This window comes from Spermophilus citellus (genome assembly GCF_964194105.1).
Source record: "Spermophilus citellus genome assembly, chromosome: 4".
Taxonomy (NCBI): domain Eukaryota; kingdom Metazoa; phylum Chordata; class Mammalia; order Rodentia; family Sciuridae; genus Spermophilus; species Spermophilus citellus.
In genome coordinates, this window is record NC_138185.1 from 109,486,202 (window position 1) to 109,510,932 (window position 24,731).

Sequence of the window (24,731 nt, forward strand, 5' to 3'; positions counted from 1 at the left end):
AGTCCCCTCCTTGGCCTTCTGTGTCACAGCTCAGTTGGTCATTGGGTACCCCTGTGTCTGACAGGTTCTTCTGGTGAGTACTGGGCGACCCTTTTCCCCAACCTTTACATGCTCACATGTAAAGAGGTTGCTTTTAGTTTAAAGATATTTGAAAGTCGTAGTCCACAAGTGACTCCAACTTACCTCCATGATTTTCTTCATGGAGATGCAGCCTTCTTCTGTTGCCTCATGGTCAGGTCTGCCTCCTCCAACCTTATCATTTAGCTCCCTCCATCCATCGACACACTGTCACCTTGCTCCTGCAACATGGGCTCAGGGGAATCAGTGATGGTTGAGGAAGAGTTCCTGATCTCCTGAAGCCCCTGAAGATGGACAGTCACAGCACACCAACTCATGTCACAGATACCAAGGGGAGACTTCCAGTTAGGGTGCCGTGAGTGCCTTCAGGCAGGGGCTCCCCGTCCAAGTTGCAGGAAGGCTAAGAGGAGGCTTTAGACCTTAGGATTTGTCATTTGGACCGTAGGATGAATCAGGTTTAAGATCCAGCCAAAGGTATGGTTATCCATGCAAGAATATAATCCTGCCCAGTTTATGAGGTTCTGCTTCCCTTTCTCTGGGAACCCTTCTGTGACTATTTAATCCGCAGGGATCTTGGTTCTCTGAGCGCCTGCAACCCTGAGAACTTGAATCTAACTTTCCACTTTTTCCCATGGATAACCTGTTGTGTCCCTTGGCCACCCTTTAGGCTGCAATATGTGTTCTTTGGAGTCAAGTCCACATCCTTTTTCTTTTTTTGGCCTGGTAGCCCAGGAGACTCACTGCACTGCAGGGGCCTACCCTATGCAAGGTACACACCAAGAGAGAAACAGAGATGAATGAGAGAGATGGGTCTACCACACAATAATCAAATACAAGTATAGCAAAAACACCACAGAGGGGTTGGAGTTGTGGCTCGATGGTGGAGCACTTGCCTAGCATGTGTGAGGCACTGGGTTCGATTCTCAGCACCGCATAAAAATAAATAAATAAAATAAAGGTATGTATAAAAAAAGAGCAATGTACCTTTAGAAAACACCACAGTCAAAAAGGCAAATGATAAACTTGGAAAAATATTTGCAAAAATGATAAATGAAGGATTAATATTCTCAATAATTTATACAAAACAAGACTCATAGATAAAATTCCAATAGCAAATATATATTTGGGAAAAAAGTACCTAGTAATAGCTTCTTAATCCACTAATTTCATTTCTGAGAATGTATCCCACAAAAGGACAGTGACATAGGGTTTCTCATGAAATCATGTTGAGCAACAAAAATACAGTATGTAAATTATATGCAATACAATTAATTTATATAATTATATACTTATTCATAATTTTTTTCTTTGGGTGATTTTTAGAGATTTTTATTTTTTGGTACCAGGGACTGAACCCAGTGGTATTTAACTACTGAGCAGCATTCCCCCACCCTTTTTTACTTTTTATTTTGAGACAAAGGGTTGCTAAGTTGCTTAGGTAGGCCCTTGCTAAGTTGCTGAGATTGACTTTGAACTTGCAATCTTCCTGCCTCAGCCTCCCAAGCCACTGGGATTACAGGCATAGCCACCATGCCTTGCTAGGAATTTTTAAATGGCTAAAAAAAAATTAAAATTTGACCTGTGTATTTTATATTTCTCATATTCTCTGAAGTGAATGTTTAAAAAGTCAAGGGAAAAAAATCCTCTGTGAAGTGTGAAATGAAGGAAACAAATAAATCTGGAAATTAACCTTTGAGAGTCAAAGGGTCAAATCATTAGCATAATCTGTCATTTCATAAGATTCAGTAAAGACAGTCATGTGTTCCTTAATAGTGGGGAAACGTTAAGTGTTCTGAGAAATGCATTGTTGGATGATTTTATTGTTGTGCAAACATTTGTGGAGTGCTTTCACAGATTTAACACAGCGATGATGTCACAATGTTATATAATCTTATGGGATCACCAATATATATGTGGTCTTCCCATCGTAGACCAAAATGACTTGTATATGTTGAAGAATGTACCAAACCCTTTACAAGTTTGAGGACGGAGGCTGATTTATGGTAAGGTTTCCTGGCTCAGTATCTTAATCTCTACAATGGTATGGTGGGAGGGACCCAGACTAAATGCTTTCTGAAGGTCTCCTGGCAGATCTTGGACTAAGTTAGTAATTTTTTTTTTTTTTTAAAATACAGGGGATTGAAAACAGGGCTGCTTTGCACTGAGCTAAGTTCCTGGACTTTTTATTTTTTCTTTTGAGTCAGAGTCTTGCTATGTTGCTTAGGGCCTCACTAAGTTGCTGAGGTTACCCTCGAACCTGAGATTTTTCTGCTTCAGCCTTCCAAGTTGCTGTGATTACTAGCATGTGCCACTGCACCTGCCCTGACTTAGTCATTCTAGTCTTTTTTAGTTTGCCCAATCACAGAGCTGAGTGTAACGATGTATTGGGATTTTCAGGTTTCAGATTCTAGTTCCTTTATGATGGGGGAACACCACCCAGGACCTTGATACCTATTCTGGACCACCATTCTGCTCTGTCTTGGCCCTTCTTCCTGCTCAGTCCTTGGGGCCTCTCAGGTGGAACTACTCTGACTGCTCAGGTTTTACTGTTGCCAAATCTGAGGGAGCAGAATGGGGGAATCCTATTCTTCACAACTGTTAGGTACAGGCAGGAACTCAAAGGCTTCTGGGGAACCCCACCTGTTCAGGGAGAGTATCTTCGCATCTGAGACACTTAAAAAATTTTTTTTCAGTTGTGGATGGACAGAATACCTTTATTTTATTTATTTATATGTGGTGCTGAGGATCGAACCCAGTGCCTCACATGTGCTAGGCAAGTACCCTACCACTGAGCCACAACCCAGCCTTCCTGGGTCATTTTTGAAATGATTTGGCTGTCATGGTCCATGTCTCCTGACTGTCTGAAGGTGACTGAGGCCACTTCCTTGTATGGGCCTGCTCTTCCCCTCCCAGCCACTCTCACCTGTGGGTTCACTGGAATCCAGCTCCAATGTTAGCTGCATCATCAGTTCCTTAGCTTTGATAAGGCCACCCATGCTCAGCAACCTTTCCCAGAACCTGACAGTTTTTAGTAATGCTGCCCAGGCACTTCAGTAAGTGGTTCTTTCAGTCATAAGTAAGTCTCAGAGTCTCCCCTACCAAGGTGCCTCCTCTAGAGTGAGGCTGGAGATCCAATTCTGCTGCTTCTCACAGCTGCCTGGTACTCAAAATGAGATGGACAGATTGATTTCCTTCTGGTCCAGGCATTGATTAAACCTCAGGCTTCCAGGAAAAACCCTATGGGAGAAGCCTCACTCTGTCATTGCTATCTCTGAATTGTGATGTCTTCAACCTCATCTTGGATATTAGGGCCAGTCTGGGGTGGTGGACAGAGGTAGCTGTCCAGGTCATGGTGTTTCCCAAATATCCCCCTTCCTGATGTGGGCCTGTTTCTCCCTAGCAACCAACAAATGCATGGAAAAATGGTATCTCTGAAGAGCCCTGTGTCCTGCACGGAGACACCAGTCAGGGTTCAGGAGCCCCCAGAATACAGGTGAGTCCCCCCACCCCCAATCGGAGGCACATGCAGATTGAGGAGTAGAAAGTCCTCAGGAGGTGACCTTTTAGAAAGGGGACCTTAGCAAGTCTGTTACATTGGGCATAGGCTGCCCAGGGCCTCTTCCTGCCACCCCTCTAGCTTATCCCAATGTGTTGGGACCTAGTAGAGTCTAGGCTTCTCAGGTTACCAACGGCCTCCCTGCCTACTTGTCCTCTAGCTAGCCTGGTCAGGGAAAAGGTTTGCCTTTCAATACTAGCTCCTCCCTTAGACTGGTAGCCTCCATCAATCTGGATGAGCTTGTGCTGAGTCCCGAACTGCACAGCTCCAAGCCACCAGGAGGAGGCTGCAAGGGGGCCAGGCCTGCCAGATCAGGCCCATGGCCTGGCCCCAGAGCTGTGAGTCTAATGTCTCCACCTCAAGCCTCCCCCACCAAAAAAGGTCACCATCCCTATACTGACTGTTCCTCTGCCTACTACCCTTTAGCCAAAGAAATGGGAGAGCTACCCATGGGTGGGTAGCTCCTGAGCATCTTGGGAGACTGAGGCTCAGGCTGAGCATACTTCTGGTGGGTGGCGCTCACGCCTGTCTGGGAAGGAGGGGTCTCAGTGCCTACACCCCGCTTCCAGGAGTGCCTTCCCCAGGGATGAGCTGTGTGCTTTCTGTACTTAGAATTTTGCTGTGTCCCCTTGAGAAGGGCTCTAGTCTCCAATCTCTGCCCCAACCTTTTGGCTCAAAGCCAGGCAGAATTGGCTCTGAGGATGCATGGGCAGGACTCAAGGGTTCTTTGTCCCTGGAATGGAATGTCTCCTTTGCAGTCTGTACTGGCCAGAAGGCTTGAAGGGTGAAGAGATAAAGAAGTGTGGCCGGGAAGGGGTAAGTGTGTGGAGACTGACTTCCCACTGCTCACCAAGGTGGGGGCGGTGCCCTGGGCTGTCTGAATTCAGTAATGACTTTCGGCCACTAGGTTTGTCAGCTGGAATCCAGGAGACCTAAGTGGGTGTCCCTGCCGGGGTGGGAGTGGGGTGTTCCCCGCTCCATTTGCAAGCTGCCTGTCAGGATTCAGCGTTTCCAGGGGACAACCTGTGCTTGGAACTCAATCCTCCACACCCATTGGCTGTTTATTGGCCGCTTCATTTGAAGTCCCTGGATAGGGGGCTGTGGCATTTTTCTTGGTGACTGGAAAAGGGTCCTTTTGGTGGTTTGATCTCCCTGGGCTTCTCAGATTCAGCCCATGTGTTTGCAGACACTACTGAGTAAATACAACCAGCAATACCACAAGCTGTTTAAGGACATCCCCTTGGAGGAAATGGTTCTCAAAGGTGAGCTCTCTCCCTGGTGTGGCTGCCAGGTGCGTGCAGTGCCTGGGGCCCAGGCACTCTACTCTTGAGGCTCCAAGGCACAATTTAGATATGGGAACTGGTTGCCCTTTAGATGCAGTTGGTGCTTCTTCCTCCAAAAGTGTGAGAAGACTGGGCTGGTTTGGGATAGAAGTTGAATTTATGAAGTTTTTCTTGAAGAAATGTAGGATTCCTCATTTATTTCTGTTCTGTTTTTATCAGTGACTGTTGTTTCCTGCTCATGCCCCTCACTGAGCATGTGCACAGTCAAGGCCCCAGTGGGGCCCAGCAAGAGGTTCTGCCTGGAGGTAACAGAAATCCAGGCTTAGAGACTCAGGCAGGAACCTGCTTGGACCTTGGAGCACCTGGGGGGATGTACTGATTGGGGCCTGGGATGGAGACAGGGAGTCTGAGAAGGGCAGATGCTGAGGCTGGACTCTAGACTCCTGATTGTGAAGATCCAGGCCTGGGGCTTCTTGAGCTGACTTACTCATGGCAGTCTTTTCTCCTGTGACTTCCCAGTGTGCTCCTGTGCCCTCCAGCGGGACCTCCTTCTCCAGGGCCGGCTCTACATCTCCCCCAACTGGGTCTGCTTTCATGCCAGTCTCTTTGGCAAGGATATCAAGGTAGTCATGAGTGGTAAGGTTGTTATATGTCCCAGTGAGGACCCAGCCCCAGCCCAAGTAAGAGGCAGCTCCCACCCTGTGGGCATGCATCTAGTCACGCCTTCCCTCTGCATGCTGGGCACTTGGTGAAGCCTTTCACTTGTTGGATGAGAAGCATCAAGGTATCTCATCTGGTATCCAGGGAAGTAGTCCTGCCCCTACTAACAGGGTCCCCGATCTTGACCCTACATGTGGCTTAAACAATTCATAGCCAAATTACTCTGTCTCTGGGTATCTCAGAAATGCCTTCAGAATCAGAGAGGGATGTCACATTTACTTGGACCCTATTTTGGCAAAGATAGAGTGCAGGGAACTCCAGGAAACTCCACAACCTAAGTGTGGGATCTACCAGAGATCTGCCTACCACGTTGGTTGTATTCTTGGTCTATTAGATAAAGGTTCATATCTAGATGAGAATCCAGAGTGGCATGTGCTATCATCAAGGTGGGACAAGGTGTTGGGGATAACTGGAAGAGAAGCCTGGATGAGAGGGTGGAAATTTTAAATGCTCCTCCATATGAGGTCAGCCTTCTGCAGGGTGTCTATGCTTAGATCATTGCCAGCTATGGCTGGGGCCCTATGCAGGGAGCAAAGGGACTGTGTCCTTGGGACTGAGTCCTGAGAGAAGTATGCCTCTCCGTTTCAGGTCGTCATTCCTGTGGTATCTGTGCAAATGATAAAGAAACACAAGATGGCACGGCTCCTTCCCAATGGACTGGCCATCACTACCAACACCAGTCAGAAGGTCAGTGAATATCTGGTCCAGCACTTCCTTGTCAGTTTTTCCACACTCCAGACTCAGGAACCCACTGCCTGGCTCTGGCCCACTCCCAGGCCTTTATTTCTTCCCACCCTGCAGCTTTCCAGTGGATATTTTAGGCCATATAATAAGCTATAAGAGACAGCCCTGTGTGCAGGGTGGGGTGGGGGGAGGTGTTCTTATTATTGAGTCTCAGTCCATATCCCTATGGGCCTGACCCCAATTCATGGAGGTGGCCTGCTGGCACAGCAATCTCACTACTTCTTTCTATTTTTTCTCCATGTCTCAGTATGTCTTTGTGTCACTTCTTTCCCGGGACAGTGTGTATGACATGCTGAGGAGGGTCTGCACCCACCTACAGGTATGGAGCTCAGGGACAGAAGTTGGGTCAGGGGGACTATTCAGGACTGGACCCCAGTTTTGGGACTAGGCTGTTAAGGGAGGTCAGCCTGTCTTTCCAGCACAGGGAAAAGGACACAGGAGAGTAAATAAATGCTCCGGCTAAGTGTACTGTGAGCATATCTGTTTGAGGCCAGTGGGCCCTCGAGTGTCCTCATGTACCTATATGCACTCACTTATGTACAAATAGACAGGAGCATGTGGCAGCTTCCCAATATGGCCTACAATCCTCTCTGGCCTGTGGTGAGGAATGGCAGTGGGGAGGGGTTGGCAGAATGGGAGGTTAAGTTGTCTTGCCCTTCTGCTCTAGTATGGAATGGGGGGACCTGCAAACTCTGGGAGCTGAGCTTCACCAGAGACAATATGGCATATTTGGAGGTAAAGTTATCTTGGAGAATATCGAGGCCTCTGCATGTCCAACCTTGCCTGTTTCTTTTCCTCCTCAGCCTTCCAGCAAGAAGAGTCTGAGTGTAAGAAAATTTCCAGAGGAACCGGAGTGTGAGTCTCTGGTGAGAGCTGAGGCTGGGAGCAAAGACAGCTGAGAGTACTTGTGGCTCTGAGGCTTCAGGGTCTCCTAGGACCCAAGAAACTAGGTTCAAAATCCAGTGGCCATGCTGTGCCAGAGGTCCCCTAGACTCCATGCCACACAGAGCTGCTTAGTTCCTTTGCAGACTTCTGAACAGAACCAAAGTCTAGGCCCTGGAACAGCATTTAGGTTGAGTCCCACACCTGTATGGATGCAGGGCCCAGTGATTCATCCTCTTTCCTTTGACAGTCAAGAGGAACTCCAAAGACTATCAATTTACAACCCACACTGAATTTAGGTTTGCTGAGGTCCTAGCTGTTTGCTTTGGTATCTGGGGACCTGGATAGTCAGAGCCAAGTTTTTAGTGAAGAGGTAGATGTAGAAATGATCCCAGGGTGTTTGAAGCCTGCTCAGTAACTATTAAGCATTCAGCCAAGCATGCAATATGCATAACATTGTGCAGGGGACAGAAGGTGATGTTCCCATTTCTATTGATAGAGACCTTAAGTCTCCCCTGTCAATGTCAGTGATTTGTTCAGAGTTAGAGACCAGAAAAGAGGAGCCATAATGTACGCAATATAAGGCCTACTGTGCCGATCTTTTTTAGACTCAGATCTGAGCATGTACCAGGATTGACTTATCTAAGAATCTGCTGTAGTTCTAACTGGTGGCCCTCAAAGACATTGTTTCCTGGCAGAGGGACTATTGTCACAGCAAGGAGAACAGATAGGAGAGATATATGATTGGGCTATGACAATCGTCCCCACCTGTGAATTTGCTCCCATTCCTGGCTAAGCATCAAGGATGAAGGTCCCTAAGGGTCTGAAGGTCCCATGACTCCCATATTGGTAATATCTGGAGGAAGCCTTGGTAAACTCTTAGGGCAAGAGGTATCCCAAGGGCAGTGGTGAGACAATTTCTCCTGTCTTTTCTGCAGGAAGTCCTCATTCCTGAGATGAAGTGGAGAAAAGTGTGCCCTGCCTCCAGATCCCTGTCACTCCCTGACAACATCCCTTGTATCCCTCAGGCAAACATGGACTGCACAGACAGCTTCTTCCCCTCCAGGAAGCCTCCAGGTTTTGGTGATTCAGGGGACTTATCTGTGGCAAGCATTTACAGAGGCCAGACTTTCTTTGAGTTCTGTGAATAAGGCTCGACAGAGTCAGCAGGGCTTCTGAGAGCTGTTTCTTTCTTTTTCCAAATCAATATAGAAAAGTCAGGAGCCCAAGTAGCTTCAGCAAATGAGGGGAGGAGGCGTATCCCAGGCTGGCTGGGGTCCTGCCTGCCTAGGAAGATGCCTAATTGCCCTCCCATTGCAGAGAGTGCAGCCTGTGAGGACAGGGAGCTGGAGGAGCCCACAAGCAACTGGGAGCTGAGGCTCTGGGATTCCTGCCTCCTCAAAGTCGTCTTCATGCTGTAAGTGACTGTCCTGGGGGAGGAGGACAGACTCACCTGGGGAGTCTGGATATTTGGAACAGGGGTCTTGGAGAGCGGAGAGGTCACTATCTAGATCCAGGAGAAGATTTAAAGCAAATGTCAAGCTTTTGGGTAGTGTCTGAAGGCTCCATGACTCGCCCTTCTATGGCAAGAGAAAGTTTTACTACTGAAACCCTATAATTTAGGTGTAAGGCTGTGCAACGGGGAGGAAAACTGTTGAGGAGAGGAAAAGCTGCTGCCCAGGATTGGGGAGGGGAGATGTTTGGCAGAATTGGAGACAGCCATCAGATAGCTTTTGAGAAGTACTGACCAGGGGAAAAGCATGCTTATCCCACTGCCCACTAGGGAAGATTCTAGACCTCCTGACTTGTTTGTATCTCTTTCTAAGGACCAGTAAAGTAGTGGTGGGAAGTTACATGCGCAGCCAGCCCCTGATTTTCCCTCATCTGCCTCTTCTGACTCTGTGGGCTGGGTGATTGTCAACCTCAGCACCTGCAGGGGCAGTGGGCCTGCTACCTTAGGAAATCTTAATGGCCTCTTAGAGGAGACCCAAAAAGGACCAAGGTGACTGGTCAGAGGGAAGGTGGGACAACAGCTTTGGCTGTCTGGCCAGGGCTCACCTGAAGGGCCCAGAATTCCTGCCAGGCTGTGAGGACATTTCCATAGGGATGAATCTCAGGACTCCATGCAGCCTCTGGGAAGAATAATGCCCAGGCCCGAGGATGGCTGCAGGGCAAAGAGTTCATTAATTGCTCCAATTGCAGGAGTAGCTTAGTTCACATACCTATTTCCAGTGAGCTTCCCCAAATGCGTTTTCAACTCCATTTTGCCCATTTCTCAAGGATCTGCTTCCTGGTCATGTCCTCATCCTATCTGGCATTCCGCATCTCTCAATTGGAACAACAGTTATGCTCCTTGAATTGGGATGCTCCGGTCCCTGGGCACAGGTGAGACTCTCTTTCTCCCTAATACCTTTGGGATTGAGGGTTAAGAGTCCAGTTTTCCCATTACCTTGGGTGGACTTGGCAATGCTATCTGCTGGTTTGATGGCTCTAAGCAAGATTGGGTAGTGTATGCAATGTATTCAGATTCTATTGTGGGCTACTCTCAAGGGGGAAAAAAGGCTTCACTGGCCCTTCTGCTCATATCTGTCTTCATTCTGGACCCTTTCTCTGGTTTAACCATTCATCTCTCCTATGTGCAGGTAACAGCCACTTGGCCTTTGTCCTCCTTGTACCTTCTCCAAGAAGAATGCTCTGGGTGCTAAGTCTCCAACAATACCTTTGATTTATGCTGCTGCTGTGCTGAGACTGAATATGAAGGAAAATATTCTAGATTCCTCTCCTCCCCCAAGTCTTCTTCCTCCCTCAACATGTGATCTGAAGTACCTGTTTACAAGTTAATTGGAGCCTACAAATTTTGGACTCAAACTAAAAGCAAGATTTTTGGAACTAGCAGAGGAATTCTGTACACTAAGTTTTAGCAAGCACTTAAATGAAACAAAAAATTAAACTTGCTCCTTGAAAACAGTTCTGGCACACAGCCAGAGCCCTGGGGGCCACTTCAAGGGCCAAAGGCCATGCTTTGATGCTTGGAATGTGGTTCTCTATCACATGGCCCACTCCAGTGTAGGCGGGGAGGCAGAGACCAGTACATAAATCCTGTGTGTGTGTGTGTGTGTGTGTGTGTGTGTGTGTGTATGTATGTGTATGTGTGTGCTCTGCTCTCTCCTAATACACGGCTCTTGCTTGGGACACTGAGGGTCCCTGCTCTGGAGATTCCAGAAGGAGATGAATTTTCTTGCTCCAATTAAAGCTCTGTGCTGGCCCGTCATGAGAAGTCTAGGCAAACCTGAAAAAATGTTATCCACAGCAAGGGATGGTAGCAGGGGCTATGAAGGAGAATGGAGGTTCCCAGAATTCCATGTCCCCAGCTATTATTTTCTGATGAGACAGGTAGGCTAGGGCCTCTGATTACCTGTGGTCACCTACCAGGTATTAGGTCTATCCCTGGTATGCTCAAACATTTCCAAGGTATCCCAGGCCCTAGAAGCAAGTGAGGGGAAGGGTAAAGGCTTTGATTTGAGCTTTGCTGGGTACTCCCTGCCTGATTGCCCAGATCTCAGGCATGCTGGGGACACTTGCCTGGGCAGCCAAGTATTATGGTGTTGGGCCACCACAGGGCAGAGTTCATTCATGTCACCTGCAGTCAGCAGGCCATGAGGGAAGGTCATTTACTTCATGGGGTCTGTTCCCCATGAATAAGGTGCAGGTGCACTGGTTCAGTGCATGGACTAGGTGAAGGGGGTCTGTCTGATACATTTGGGGACAAGAGACATAAGGGACAAGAAGAGTGGATACAATGATGGTTTTGCTTTGGAGAGTCTTCCTCTGTCTGCCCTCTCTGTTCTGAAAAGAACTCTGGCCTGATCTCCCTAGGACTCTCATCTGCTAAGACAGTACCTGAGGAGCTTCCAGAAAGGACTTGTAAGGAGACCAGAGATGTGACGGAAAGGCACTGGTGGTGGGTGGGCAGCGTCAGAAACAGCTACTGTGTTCCCGTCTCTGATCCCAAGAGGTTAATCAGGAGAGGAAATCCACATGGAAACTATTGATCACAGATTAGAGATCATCTTTCCTGTTCATGACAAATCCAAATAAGGAGTGGAGGAACTGACAGTAGGTGACAAATCCTTGAGCTCAAACCAGAGAGCTCTTCATCCTCACCATGTACCACTTTCCAGGATTGAGTGTAGAGCCTGGCCTTGTGTGTCGTTTGCACCAAATCTATGTGTCTCAGGTGAAACTCGCTGCCAGTCCTCCTCACAGTGCCACACTGGATGAATGCCTGTCTTTTTTTTTTCTTTACTTTTGGATATGGCCCCCTTCATTGCTCTTTTTCACCATATTTTTTGGGAAACAATGCTTCTTGCTTCAGTGCTTTCCCTCCCTGGTACTTGCTGAAAGGCAAAAAGAATAAATCCATTCTCTGAGCCTTGCTAGGTTGAACTAGAGGCCATGAGAGGTGCCAAGTCATGGTTGGATGTGCCAAGAGGCTGGTGAACTTGGTCTCCTTCCAGACCCCAGCCTCAGAAAGGGCTGGAGATGTACTATAGGGTACGTGGCTTTGGAGACACGCTTGTGGTCCAGGGTTTTGAGTGGCTTGGGTTTGCCTGTTCCTCCAGAGGGTCCTTTCTCCATTTCTCTCTTTGTCCCCTACCCTGGTCTCTGGGGCTATTCTATGTTCTGTTGGGCTCATTTATAAACTATAAGTATTTATACATTCCTGCTTGCATTGGCTAATGCTCCTCTAATTGAGAGTTTGGGATCAACCACCCTAAGGTTGTTCCACTATGGCATTAGCCTTTGAAAATTATTTAATAAAAAAGAAAAACAGATTTTTCTAGTGTCCTGTGATGTGGAAAGTTCATTTTGTCCTTTGAGTACTCATTAGAGGTCCTCTTACTGACATACTCAGCACAAAGGAGACTGATGGAGCTCAAGTCAATTCCCAGAATCCTAAATATTCTACAAATCTCAAATGACTTAGCTGAGCTGACTTAGACCTCAGGCCTATAGGGAAGGATGAGGATGACCACAGCAAACCACTACAGCCTTTCTCTTCTGTTGGGTGGACACAGAGAATGCTTCCTCATTTCTCCAGAGCACTCCAAAGCAACGTCCCTGGCTCAAATAGTATTTGATTCAGGAAAATCTGTGGCATTCAAAGCCAGACAAATCTTGCAGTCTTTTCTACAACTTATAGCCTAGGGAGGCTAAATTCCATATCACCCTTTTCTTTCTCCCAGCATTGCCCCTTTCTAGTAGTATATTCATTCAATAAATATTATTGAGCCCAGATTCTGTACCAGCTGTGATGCTGGGCATGGGAGGAACAGCAGTGAACATAACAGGTGGTGTCTGTTTCTCAGAGGCACTTAACTTATATCCCATGTGCAGGTAAGTGTCGAGTAGATATGTAGACAAACAAAGAGAACTGCAGATTGTGATGGGGTTCCATGAAGGAAAAAAAATGATATGAGCTGGGCATGGTGGCACATTCCTATAATTCCAGCCACTCAGGAGGTTGAGGCAGGAAGATTGCAGGTTTGAAGCCAGCCTTAGCAATTTAGCAAAGCCCTAAGCAACTTAGTTTTAATATTGTCTTAAAATCCAAAATAATAAGGGTTGGGGATGTGACTCAGTGATAAAAGCACCCCTGGGCTCAATCCCCATTCCAAAGATAGAGTGAGAGAGAGAATAGTAAAGCAGCCAGGATAAGAAAGTTTATATACTCCCTGGGTATCGTAGTTCATAGATGAACATTTGAGTCTACTAAGTTGTTTTAGTGCTTGCTGAAACCAAGTTCTTTCCCTGGATAAAGGAAATAGACACCTGATGGAAAATATGGCTGGAGATCTACATACTTCTGAAGGACACAAAGAAACCAATTCAATACAATTCTTTTAAAACATGTCCCCTCCTCACTCTTTTCAGGAACTTCTTCATAATGACACCATCACAGAGAGGGCATATAACCACATATTTATAATTTTTAAGTTGAATGAGCTGATTTTTATAAGGGATAAATAACTACCTTAAATTTGGAGAAGTGGAGATAAAGACATACACATGGGCAAAGCCTCAGTTCTGCAATGTGAGCTCTACTCAGAGGGGAGGGGTCACAGGGAGCAGGAGTTTTGGTGAAAAGGGCATTTGGGAATGAAGGGAGCCCAGGGAGGACTTCAGTCCAGGAGAGCCGTGCTGGGAACAAAAACTGCCCTATCCCATAGGCCCGACCAGTCCACCATGGCCTTCCCACCTGGTTCCATGTCATTAGAAGACCCACTGGTAAGGCCTTGAAGCCCTTGCTGGTCCTTTCTCCTAGCTGCTGGGCCACAGAGTCAGGGAGTCCTAGGCCAGACACATGTCTCCAGGAAGGATCTCTGGTTTGTCTTAAAGACTAGACTGAGGCCAGATCCCCAGCTCAATGCAAGGCTGGTTGTTTCTTTCTGAACAGGAAGAGAGGAAAAGTGACCACTAGGTGGCAGCAAAGTCCAGCAGGAAGACCTGGAGCCAAAGAGGTAACAGACTTGATTCTCCTTTCTCAGAGCAAGATCCCTGCTGTCTCCTTGCTGGATGAAAAAGGGCCCAGGCTTCTTCCAAGTCCAGCGCGCCCCCTGTGCAATGGAAGAAGGGACTCTCCAGGCCAGCTCCTGTGGCCATTTAGCCCTTAAGGAATAGTTCTATCCCTTTCCCCTTTGCTCCTCCCGCTCCCCAAGCCTGAGGAAAGGCCAGCAGTGATTCTGAAAGGAAAGCATTTCCAAGGGCTCTCCAGACTTTCTGAAGGTCTGTCAGGTATGAAGAACACGAGTGTGTGTGTGTGTGTGTCTGTGTCTGGGCTGTAAGGGTGGAGGGGCAAGGGTGAAGAGCTCAGCTTCTAGGGTACAAAATCCCTGGCTGTTCTCACTCAGGGAACAGAATTAAAGAAATCTGCCCCCCCCCCCCCCATACAGTGTGATTTCAGGATGGTAGTGACACTATCTCCTTCTACTTTACTTAGAGAGCATGAGTTGGACCCCAAAGCACAGAGGTTTGAAATTTAACGGTTGTTACGCTTCATCCACTGGAGGCGAGAGGGAGGGAGGCAGTTAAGCCTCTGAAACCATAATCCATAGAAACTAGAGTTCATCCCTCTGCGTGCCTGACCTCCACAGAGACAAGGAGCACCTGGCGCCCAGCAGGGCTCTGCATGCTGGGCTGCCTTCGTGTTGGCAGGGTTCCTTGCCTTCCCGGAATGTGTTCCTTCTTGTTTGCCACTCAGTGCCTGGCCCAAAGCCAAACCTAGGCTGCTGGGAATGTAATGCCCCCACTCACTTCTCCTCTCACAGGATCTGAGACTAGGCTCTCTTCCGTCTGGGGGAAGGCCAAGGCCACATTACAGCCTCACCCCCATTGATATGACTTCCCTAGGGACATCAGACCCTCCAGTGGCTTAAAGCAGAAGTATCTGGGGGGAACAGAGCTGGGTCCCCAGCAATGTAGAAAATTTGGAATGTTGACATCCTATTGGCAGCCTTCTAAATTGGGCCAGAGTGGGGTGGGAAAAGAATTACTCACAAGCTGTTCATTAACTTGCTAAATGCAGAAAGGTTGGCTTAGGCACCACTTTGGGAAAATGTGACACCCACTGCTCCTGGATTCAGTCTAGCATGAAGGCGTGTTAATTGGTGTAGGATTTCTGATGGAAGTTTTTCTTTGTTGCTAGTTCCAAATACCAGGCTAATCTGAATGGTGTTTTATCTTTAGCACATAACTATATTTAAGCAATTTATTAAATACTTTCTATGAACTGCTGAATATATGCTTCTATAGATACCATGACACTATCATTTTCTGAGTACCTGTGTACCAGGGAGTTCTTATGCTTGTTATATCATTTAACTCTCAATAATACGGGTTTTGTACTTTATACTGTGAAAACAGAGATCAATAGGTCAGAAACTCAGTACTGACCCCTTCAGGGAGTTTAGTGAGGGGCACCTTGAAGGATTAGCTATGTATATAAGACCAGTGAGCCCAGGATAGGTACAGACTGACTGACTCAGTGGCACAGAGGCGTGCAGCATGTGTGGGCTTCAAAGAATGAGTAAGATTTGGATCAGAGGAGAAATGTGGGGAGGATCCTCCCAAAACTTGTGTTTAGGGGATTGTGTCAGTAAAAGGACAATGGGCGCAGAGGGTGGTACCAGTGAAAACTTCAGAGAAGTAGAGTTCCTGCTGCAGAAAAGAAGTGTAAGTAAGCAAAATCCCTTAGGATCTAAATACCATGATGAAAAAAAGAGACTTGGTCTTCGGGCAGTGAGGAGCTACTGGAGCTGTTGCAGCTTAGGTGTGATGAGTGTATTTGATGGTTTAGGAAGATTGGTTTGGCAGTGGAATATAAGGTGGTTTAAAAGTCCCATAGAATAATCTAGATTGTGGTTTCAACTTCAGCACTACTGACATTTTGTCATAGAAGGTTATCCTCTGTATGAACACTTAGCCACATCCTTGCCTCTGCCCACTTGATGCCAGTGTAGCCCCCACCTCTGACTGCAAAAACCAAAAATATCTACAGACATTGCTAGATATTTCTGGGGTGAGGGTGGGGGTGGAAAAAGACTGTCCCTGATTGAGAATCTTTAGCCTGAATGGCAGGAATTTAGGACCTGGACCTTGGAAGTTTTTTTTTTTTTTTTTTTTTTTTTTTTTTAGTCATGCTAGGGATTGAACCCAGAGCCTCATACTCTACGATTGAGATATGTCCCCACCCTTGAGCTATACCTCTGGCACAACAAGTATTTTCTTAATATACTGCATCAGTGTATTGACTTTTAGAATAGCTGATACAAGTAAAAATGGTTTACTTGTCCAAGGAAATTTATCATCAATACCAAAGAATTTAATGGCATTTAAAAAAAAAAAAGGCCTTCAGAAGTAGATTATTTTACACATTAGAAACCTCTAGAGGATGATCCAGAACCACAGATAATGTGCTCTGAACTCATTAGCAAGAAAGCTGCCAATGCCAGGATTTCTTTTCCTGCCCAACCCCCTAAATCACATCTTACTGAAGGGCCACTTTGAGTAAGGAATGCCTAATCCCAATCTGTCTGCAGACAGAGAAGCTACTAATCTGTAACTTTCCTACATTGGCATTCACCCTTCTAGAATTTTGTTTTTGTTAATTGGTAGAGCCTGGCCTGTCAGTGAAAAACTTGATTTACAAAGATGTGTCTTTGTCTAAAGCAGGACTCGGTGAAGGACAGTCTACTGGCCAGATTATTTTTGTAAACAGTTTTATTGAAACACAGCCACACCTATTTGTTTCTGCGTTGTCTCTAGATATTTGGGAGCTCCAAGGGCAGAAATTAGTAGTTAGAATAAAGACTGTATGACCTATAAGCCTAAAATGTTTACCATTTGACCTTTTAAAGAAAAGTTTTTCAATTTCTGGACTAAAGGAAAGTGCCTGTGTTTTACAAAATTGTGGACTCCGATTCTCATTCTGTTGGCAGGGGGACAGATTTTCATTCAAAAATTATAATTGAGTGCCTATCACAGGCTAGGCATGGTGCTAAGTGCTTGGGATATATTATTGAAAAAGGCAAATAAAGATGTTCCCTTCATGGAGCTTATATATTCTAGTGGCCAGGGGAGGGAGAAAGACAATAAATTATATGGTATGTCAGAAGGAGATAAATGCTAACGGGAAAAGAGAAAAAAATAGAATAAGAAAAGGGGGTACTGGAGAAGTTGGTAAGAGCTTGCCATTTGAAGAGGGTGCTCATTGAGGGTCTATTTGAGAAGCTGATATTTAAGCGAAGATTTAAAGGAAGTGAGAGAAGAAGCTTTGTGGAATTTCCCAGGGAGAGTGAATAGCAAATGCACAAGGTCTAAGGTGGGAGGGTGCCTGGCTTGTTCAGGAAGAGCCAGGGTACAGGCACAGTTGGAAGAGAGAACAAGAGAGACAGGATTTGATGAGCTCAAAGTGGGGGAGGGGAGGGAGGTCATCTAAGACCACTATACGAATTCTGGCTTTGACTCCAGATGAAAAAGGGAGATGAATGAGTAGTAATCTTTTATAATATAGGTCTTAAAATGATAATCCTTGGCTGCTAGAGAGGAAAAGATAGAAGCAGGGAGATCAGTTAGGAGATTTCTGTAATAATTTAAGTAAGTGATGATGGTAGTTCTGACTAGGATAGTAGAAGTGGAATGGTAGAAATGGATAGATTCTGGATATATTCTGAAGGTAAAAGCAATAGGATTGCCTGTGAACCTAGAGATGACATGATTTCAGAAAAAGTATATTAAGGAAGACTCCATGATTTGGGGCCTGAAAGGATGGAGATGAGGAAAGCCAGGAGTGGTACAGCTTTGGGGAGGAGGATCAGAAATGTAGTATTGTATGTTAAGTTTGAGATGAATTTTAGACATTCAAGTGAGGATGGCAGATGGTCAATGGGTTATATGAGTCTGGATTCAGGAGAGAAACTGGGAGATAGAAATTTGGAAGCTGTCAACATATGGATGGCATTTTAAAACATAAAACTGGATGAGATCACCAGGGGACTGAGTGTCTGTTGAAAGAGGAGAGGCTGGAAGACTCAGTCCTGAGGTACACCATATATAAGAGATGGGAGGAGGGAAAAGAAGCAACTGGCAAAGGAAACGGAGTAGAGCCTGATGAGGAAGGAAAAAATCCAGAAGTGTTCAGAGTCCTGAAAGCTAATTACCATACATCAGGGCAGCGTCTGTGACAAATGTTGCTAATAAATCAAATTTATTTTACTGTGGCTCAGTAAATGCTTTCTCACTTGAATGTAACCCAGAAGTTTCTGACCTGGATAATCTCAAATAATTTAATGTTTACAGTCATTCTTTCAGCATAAAAATGGCCCAACATCCATTTCCAACCACTATGGGAAATTCTGAGACCTCAAGTTCTCCAAAGATTTCTGAGGTTGCTTCTGTATCTCCTGGGTCAGAACATGATGCAGCCTGCTTGTCCATGGTCCCTTGTTCCTTTTGCTGTTGCCTTTTTGCCTTATGATGTACCATTCCTTATATCCTTCATTTCTCCAAATGACTTCCCACAAAGATGTTTGGATGTCTTTGAATTGTCTGAAAGGTCTAATGAAGGCTAAGTTAATGAAGGCTATACTACAAAGTAGAAAACTTCAAATTTGACATATAAATATTTGGTTGTAGAAATTTAATAGCCATTCTTTACAATAGTAGGAGACTTCTCAATGGCCCTGACCTCCAGTAGGCTCCCATCTTTTACCCTGTTTCTAGGATGTGTCTCATCTCAGTTCTCTTTACTGATCCTCATTCCACTTCTTTCTTTCTTTTTTTTTTTGTTAAATAATTTTTAGTTGTTGATAGACCTTTATTTTATTTATTTATATGAGGTGCTGAGAATCAAACCCAGTGCCTCACACATGCCAGGCAAGTGCACTACTGCTGAGCCACAGCCTCAGCCCCCCACTTCTTTCTTTTTTAGGCCCCATTCTTTTTCTCTAGGGTATCCAGTGAAAAATCCAGATTTTTTTCCCATATTATTATTTGGAATAATTGACATCTCTTGAATCCTCCTTAGATAGATTAAACCCAAGGAGCCTAATTTTCTTAATCATACAGATCCATCTAGATGTTTACCTCAACAAAACAACAAGCACTCTCAAGAAAAAGCCTGTCATACTTGAGGAAATCAGTAAGGCTATTTTTAAATTTTTAAAATTTATTTTTTTTAAATTATTTATTTGTTCGAATCAGTTATACATGTCAGCAGAATTCTCTTCAATTCTAAATTTTTATTTTTATATAAAATTTTTTTTTTAGTTGTAGATGGACACAACACCTTAATTTTATTTGTTTATTTTATGTGGTGCCAGGGATCAAAGTCAGTGCCTCACGCATGCCTGGCAAGCGCTCTACCACTGAGTCACAACCCTAGTCCTAAATTTTTATATTTAATAGCATTTTTATTTATTTATTTATTTTTTAGATGTAGATGGATACAACACAATGCCTTTATTTTTATGTGGTGCTGAGGATCGAAGCCGGGTCCCGGTGAGCGCTCTGCCGCTGAGCGACAATCCCAGCCCCTTTAATAGCATTTTATGAAATAAAACAGGAAAAATAGTACCACTAAAAATCAAGATAGAGGGCTGGGGTTTGGCTCAGTGGTGGAGCACTTGCCTAGCATAAAATAAAATAAAGGTATTATGTCCATCTACTATAAAAACATTTTAAAGAATCAAGATAGAGCATAGTATGTTGGTTAGGAGTTCAGGTTCTAGAAAAAAAATATATATAATTTTTTTAGATAACTTCCTAGCTATATGTGAAAGGGATATAAATCATTCATATGATATGTTTGGGTATCTTTTAAAAAATTGAGCCAGGCATGGTTGTTCACATCTGTATTTCCAGCAACTAGGAGGCTGAGGCAGGAGGATCACAAATTCAAAGTTCAGCAACTTAGCAAGACCCTATCTCAAAAAAATCAATCAATAAATAAAGGGCTGGAGATATTATGCAGTGGTTAAAGTGCCCCTGGGTTCAATCTCTGCCACTGCCCACCCACCAAATTGACACATTTTACCTACTTATGGAATACTGATTTCACATTTTAATCCCTGTTTTGCATTCCTCATGGAGAAAATTTGAAATAAAAAAGATATTAATGGCTGGGTGTGGTGTGCAATCCCAATGGCTCTGGGAGGCTCTGCAGGAGGATTGGGAGTTCAAAGCCAGCTTCAGCAACAGGGAGGCACTAAGTAAAACACTGTCTCTAAATAAAATACAAAATAGGGCCGAGGATGTGGCTCAGTGGTTGAGTGCCCGAGTTCAACCGCTGATACCAAAAAAAAAAAAAGAATAGTTATTAACGAAGAGTGTTTGTAGTGCCACTATTCATAACAACCTCAAATAAGAGCTAACTAAAAAGCCCGACACTGTGGGCATGGCTAAGAAAAATCACAGTCTACTAATTTGACGTGACCCCATGTTACTTTTAAGATAGTGCTTTCGAAATGTGAAAATCTCTAAGAAATTAGCACATCAATTAAAGAGCTGTTCATGGCTAGATTTACATAGTGAATTCCTAAATTTCTGTGAAGTGGTGTAAGTTCATCAACCCTCTCCCCCATAGCTTTCTGTTATGCAATCTTGAAAAATTACACTGATTATGACATTTTGATTTTTGCTGCTATGCCATGGAAGGAATTTGACTGTTTTTCTTTAATAAATAGTTTTTAGATCATTTATCCATTCAACAAATAATAATGAGTTTTTATGTGCTAGACACTATATTAAGCAGCAGGGTAAAGATGTGAGACCTGGGGTGGGGGCTATAGCTCAGTGGCAGAGTGGTGGCCTAGCACATGTGAGGTACTGGGTTCGATCACTAGCACCACTTAAAAATGAACAAATAAAATAAAGGTATTGTCCATCTACAACTATAAAAAAAATTTAAAAAGAAAAAAAAAATGTGAGATCTGTGGTCCCTGGCCTCCTTGGCTCTTAACAGTGTAGCTGGAAAGAGACACAACACCATTGAGAGGATTGAGAGGATTCATGATGCCAGGCAATCAACAAGAAAGTAAACTGATCTGGTACATCAAGCAAGATTTCCCTTAGGGTTGGGTGCAGTGGCATGCACCTGTAATCCCAGTGGCTCTGGAGGCCAAGGCAGGAAGATTGCAAATTCAAAGACAGCTGCAGCAATTTAGCGAGGCCTAAAGCAACTTAGACCCTGTCCCAACATAAAAAATAAAAATGGCTGAGGATGTGGCTCAGTGGTTAAGCACTCCTACCAAAAAACAAAAACAAAAACAAAACCCAAAACAAAACAACCCCCCCCTCCAAAAACAAAAAACAAAACAAAACAAAACAAAAAACCCAAAAGATTTCCCTAGGGAGAGACTATATCAGTTCCCTTTTGAGGAGTATGGAAAACAGAGAGGGACAGAATAGCAAATAGGAAAAAGGAAAAAGGGCACCCATCGAAAATAAGAGTGAGCTGTCATTCGAAGAAACAAAAGAAGGGAAGTACCAGATTATGCTTTATTGATGGTACTGGCAGAATGTAGAGTGGGTAGGGAGTATGAACCCTGGGAGACCAATTTGAAGTTGTTGCTGCAGTCCAGAAGAGAGAGAATGGTTGGGTTCGAGTGGTGGCACTGTAGAGAAATACATGGATTTAAAAGATTCTGTGCTGGGTGTGGTAGCACAGGCCTGAGACTGGGGAGGCTGAGGCAGGAGGATCAAAAATTCAAAGACAGCCTCAGTAATTTGGCAAAGCCCTAGGCAACTTAATGAGACCCTATCTTAAAATAAAAAATAAAAAGGGGGGCTGGGGATATGGCTCAAGTGGTAGTGCGCTCGCCTGGCATGCGTGCGGCCCGGGTTCGATCCTCAGCACCACATACCAACAAAGATGTTGTATCCGCCGAGAACTAAAAAATAAATATTAAAAAAAGTAAATAAAAAATAAAAAGGGCTGGGGATGTGGCTCAGTGGTAAAGTACCGCTGGGCTCAATCCCCAGTATCAATAAACAAATAAATAAAGAATACTTGTGATGTAGAATCAACAGGATTAGAAGGTTGATAGATGTGAAGTCAGTGAGAGAAATAGTGAAGGACGGCTTCTAGATTTCTACCTAGAACTGGGAGGAGCGGTAGGTTTGATGGGGGAAAATGAGTTTGGGAGATTTTTTGTGTTTGAGAATCTTATGAAATACCCAAGTGAGGGTGTCCAGTATATAGATAAATGGATGTACAGGTTGAAGTTGGGGAGAGTTCAGGAGAGAAGGTCTGAAGTACCTAATCTGTTATACCATGGGAGTGAACGGGAGAGCCTAGGAATCAGGTACAGTGAGAAGAGAACTATATGATGTAGAGAAGAAAATGAAGCTGGCAAATAGTGATCAGAGAAGGAAGACAAAACTAGGTTTCATATCAGTTAAAGGAAGAGTGGTTTGAAAAGGAGGGTTTAATGTTGCTAGGAGGCCTAATAAAATAAGGACTAGTGATCTTAGAATATTTTTGTGTGGAGTAATGGGGGCAGAATCCAGGCTAAAGTGGGTTGAGAAGTGGGAGGGAGATGAGGCATTGTAATACTGATTATAGACACTGTAGATCTGACCATGAAGGGAAGGAAGCCAAAGGTCAGTAGAGGAGACATGGGGAAAGATGGGGAGATTTTACACATTTAAATGCTGGTGGAAAGAAGCCAGAAGAGGATGTCGACAGATATGTGAAGGAATTGTTTGCACAAGATCCCTGTGCACAGATGGAGGAATTAGGCTTAACTCTGAGGGTCATTGGAAGAGAAGTGAAGGCTTCAAGACCAGTACAGAGTGGCTGGGGCTGTAGCTCAGTGGCAGAGTGCTTGCCTAGCATGTGTGAAACACTGGGTTCGATCCTTAGCACCGCATAAAAATAAAAAAATAAAGGCATGCTGTCCTAATGTATAAAACAAAGCCACAACTACAAAATAAACAATAAAAAAAGATCAGTTTAGACACAGTTAAGTTTGTAGATCTGTTGTCAGGAAAGTTTGAGGAGTTCATCTCTGGTGCCTTCTGTTTCTCTTTGAAGTAGGAGAGTGAGGGTGGGGTGAGGACTTTGCAGGTTTGAGGAGGAAGTCTTTGATTTCCTTTGACACTCTGGAATGCTAGTTTTCCCCTGCATTAGAACATTTCATTTAAGTGAGTTTTCCTTAGTGGAATTTCAACCTCATTTTGGAACTTATTGATCAATTTTTCCACTTTTGTGCAGAGCACTCTATCTTTGCTTAGTTCTGATTTTTTTGATGCAATGCAATTCCTAAAGGCTTTTTTTTTTTTTTAAATGGGGTTCTCCACACTGCTTTTGTTTCACTTTCCATCTTTTATGTACATGGAATATGAAAGGTGATTTAATACAGGAAATACAATGTAGGGCTTTTAAAGTGCCTTGGATCAATAGGTTGATACAAGGATCTGATCCAAATATGACCTAATGTATAAAACAAAGTCAGTTATTATATAGGTCCTGCTGCCTAGCAGTTGAAATAATTTCTCATTATTGGTTTCTGTAATATACCAGAATACATGAAATATAGAAAGTGAAGCAAGATTACATTTAAAATGTTCAAGCGAAGGATTCTTGCCACCATATTCTTAGAGGAGAAAGGAGCAGGTGGAAAGTGTGAGAAGGCAAGATGGAAGCAATGTGACTGAGTTTCTCATTCATAAATTGAGAACATCAACAATTATAAAAAAAGAGAATTAAATGAGATTTTGTGTATAACCTTTATAATGTTCAAGGTACTTTATATACCTAAAGATGCATTTATGTGCGTGTGTATGTGTACACATGTATAAAGTACCCTGCACATTATAGTGATATAAAGGTTACTTGCTGCTATTTACTATCCTTGAAAAAATTTCTTTTTTGTACCTAACAATATTTTAATCAGGCCTTTTTTTCTAATAGCTGTTTAGTTGCATGGTAACATAAAACTACGTTTTCAAACTTGCTATAGTCTTAAAATAGAATTGGAGAGTAGGACAAAAGGGAAATAAGGCTTGAGTATCTATCATATGCTTTACATATGATAGTACCTGCATACACAGACTGTCTTTATTTTGCAGATAAGGCTCTTAATCTCAAACTTGCCTGAGGTTTTAAGTTTATAAGGCAGAGCTTAGAGTTGATTAAAACATTTACTGTTCTAATACTACACCATGTAAATTCTGTAACTATTTTCTCCTTTTCTGTGAAAGAAAAAAAATGCATTTTCAGTTATGAGTAAATAACCATGAGACCAAGAATTCTTCTTTGCCATTTCAATGGTATGCTTATTACTAAAACATAAGGTCAATATGGATATACTAAAAATTATGGTACAGTCAAAATAATAAGGTACCTGTCAGAAATATAATCCACTTGTAATTTTTAAATTATTCTGAGCTAGTTAGGACCAATTCTTGTGAACTTCAACAGATACCTAGCCAAGGGCAGAGATATTTGTGTTTTAGACAGTAATAATTAGAAAACACAGTGATGTACATATTTGAAATAAGTAAAAAATATTTTTAACCACTGTCTACAGCTAAATTTACATATGGTGACTGTTCTTAATTTTACACTGAAATCTACAGTTGGACAAATGTGAATATATTCATGGTATAATACAAAAGAATATTTGAAAGCTTAACTGTTTTGAATAACCTACTTTCCTTCTGAGAATTTTGAAGCTGAATTTTGCATTGTGTATCATTTTGATTCTAAAAATGGAGTAAAATACCAGCCAAAAATATATTTTGTATCATGTAACATTTATTAGTGTATGGTCAAGCTGGTGCATAATTTCAGGGCTTTTTATAGTTATCTAGTGAAATACAAGTCAACTCTTAAATTTTCCTGTGATTTATAATGCCAATATTTACAAAAGACATACTCCAAAGTTTTATAGGTTCATTGCTATGTA

The 24,731-nt window shown here is 43.8% G+C and overlaps 1 protein-coding gene across 3 annotated transcripts in view; it reads left to right on the plus strand.

Annotated features, from left to right (window-relative positions):
• The window catches only part of GRAMD2A (GRAM domain containing 2A), a gene marked incomplete at its 3' end in the record, with an annotated part of 33,886 nt that extends 23,743 nt beyond the window's left edge, over window positions 1-10,143 (plus strand). Inside the window, exons 4-15 of one of the 3 annotated variants that reach the window (XM_081292976.1) lie at window positions 2,010-2,081; window positions 3,479-3,571; window positions 4,393-4,450; window positions 4,821-4,896; window positions 5,437-5,540; window positions 6,226-6,324; window positions 6,629-6,700; window positions 7,185-7,247; window positions 8,202-8,346; window positions 8,584-8,680; window positions 9,544-9,648; window positions 9,906-10,143. In XM_081292976.1, the coding sequence (XP_081149102.1) occupies window positions 3,489-3,571; window positions 4,393-4,450; window positions 4,821-4,896; window positions 5,437-5,540; window positions 6,226-6,324; window positions 6,629-6,700; window positions 7,185-7,247; window positions 8,202-8,346; window positions 8,584-8,680; window positions 9,544-9,648; window positions 9,906-9,909 (906 nt within the window). In that variant the 5' untranslated portion in view covers window positions 2,010-2,081; window positions 3,479-3,488. Of the gene's footprint in view, window positions 1-2,009; window positions 2,082-3,478; window positions 3,572-4,392; window positions 4,451-4,820; window positions 4,897-5,436; window positions 5,541-6,225; window positions 6,325-6,628; window positions 6,701-7,184; window positions 7,248-8,201; window positions 8,347-8,583; window positions 8,681-9,543; window positions 9,653-9,905 lie in introns of those variants that run through there. The other 2 variants (XM_081292974.1, XM_081292975.1) reach the window with 2 other exon arrangements.
• Between the last annotated feature and the right edge of the window lie 14,588 nt (window positions 10,144-24,731).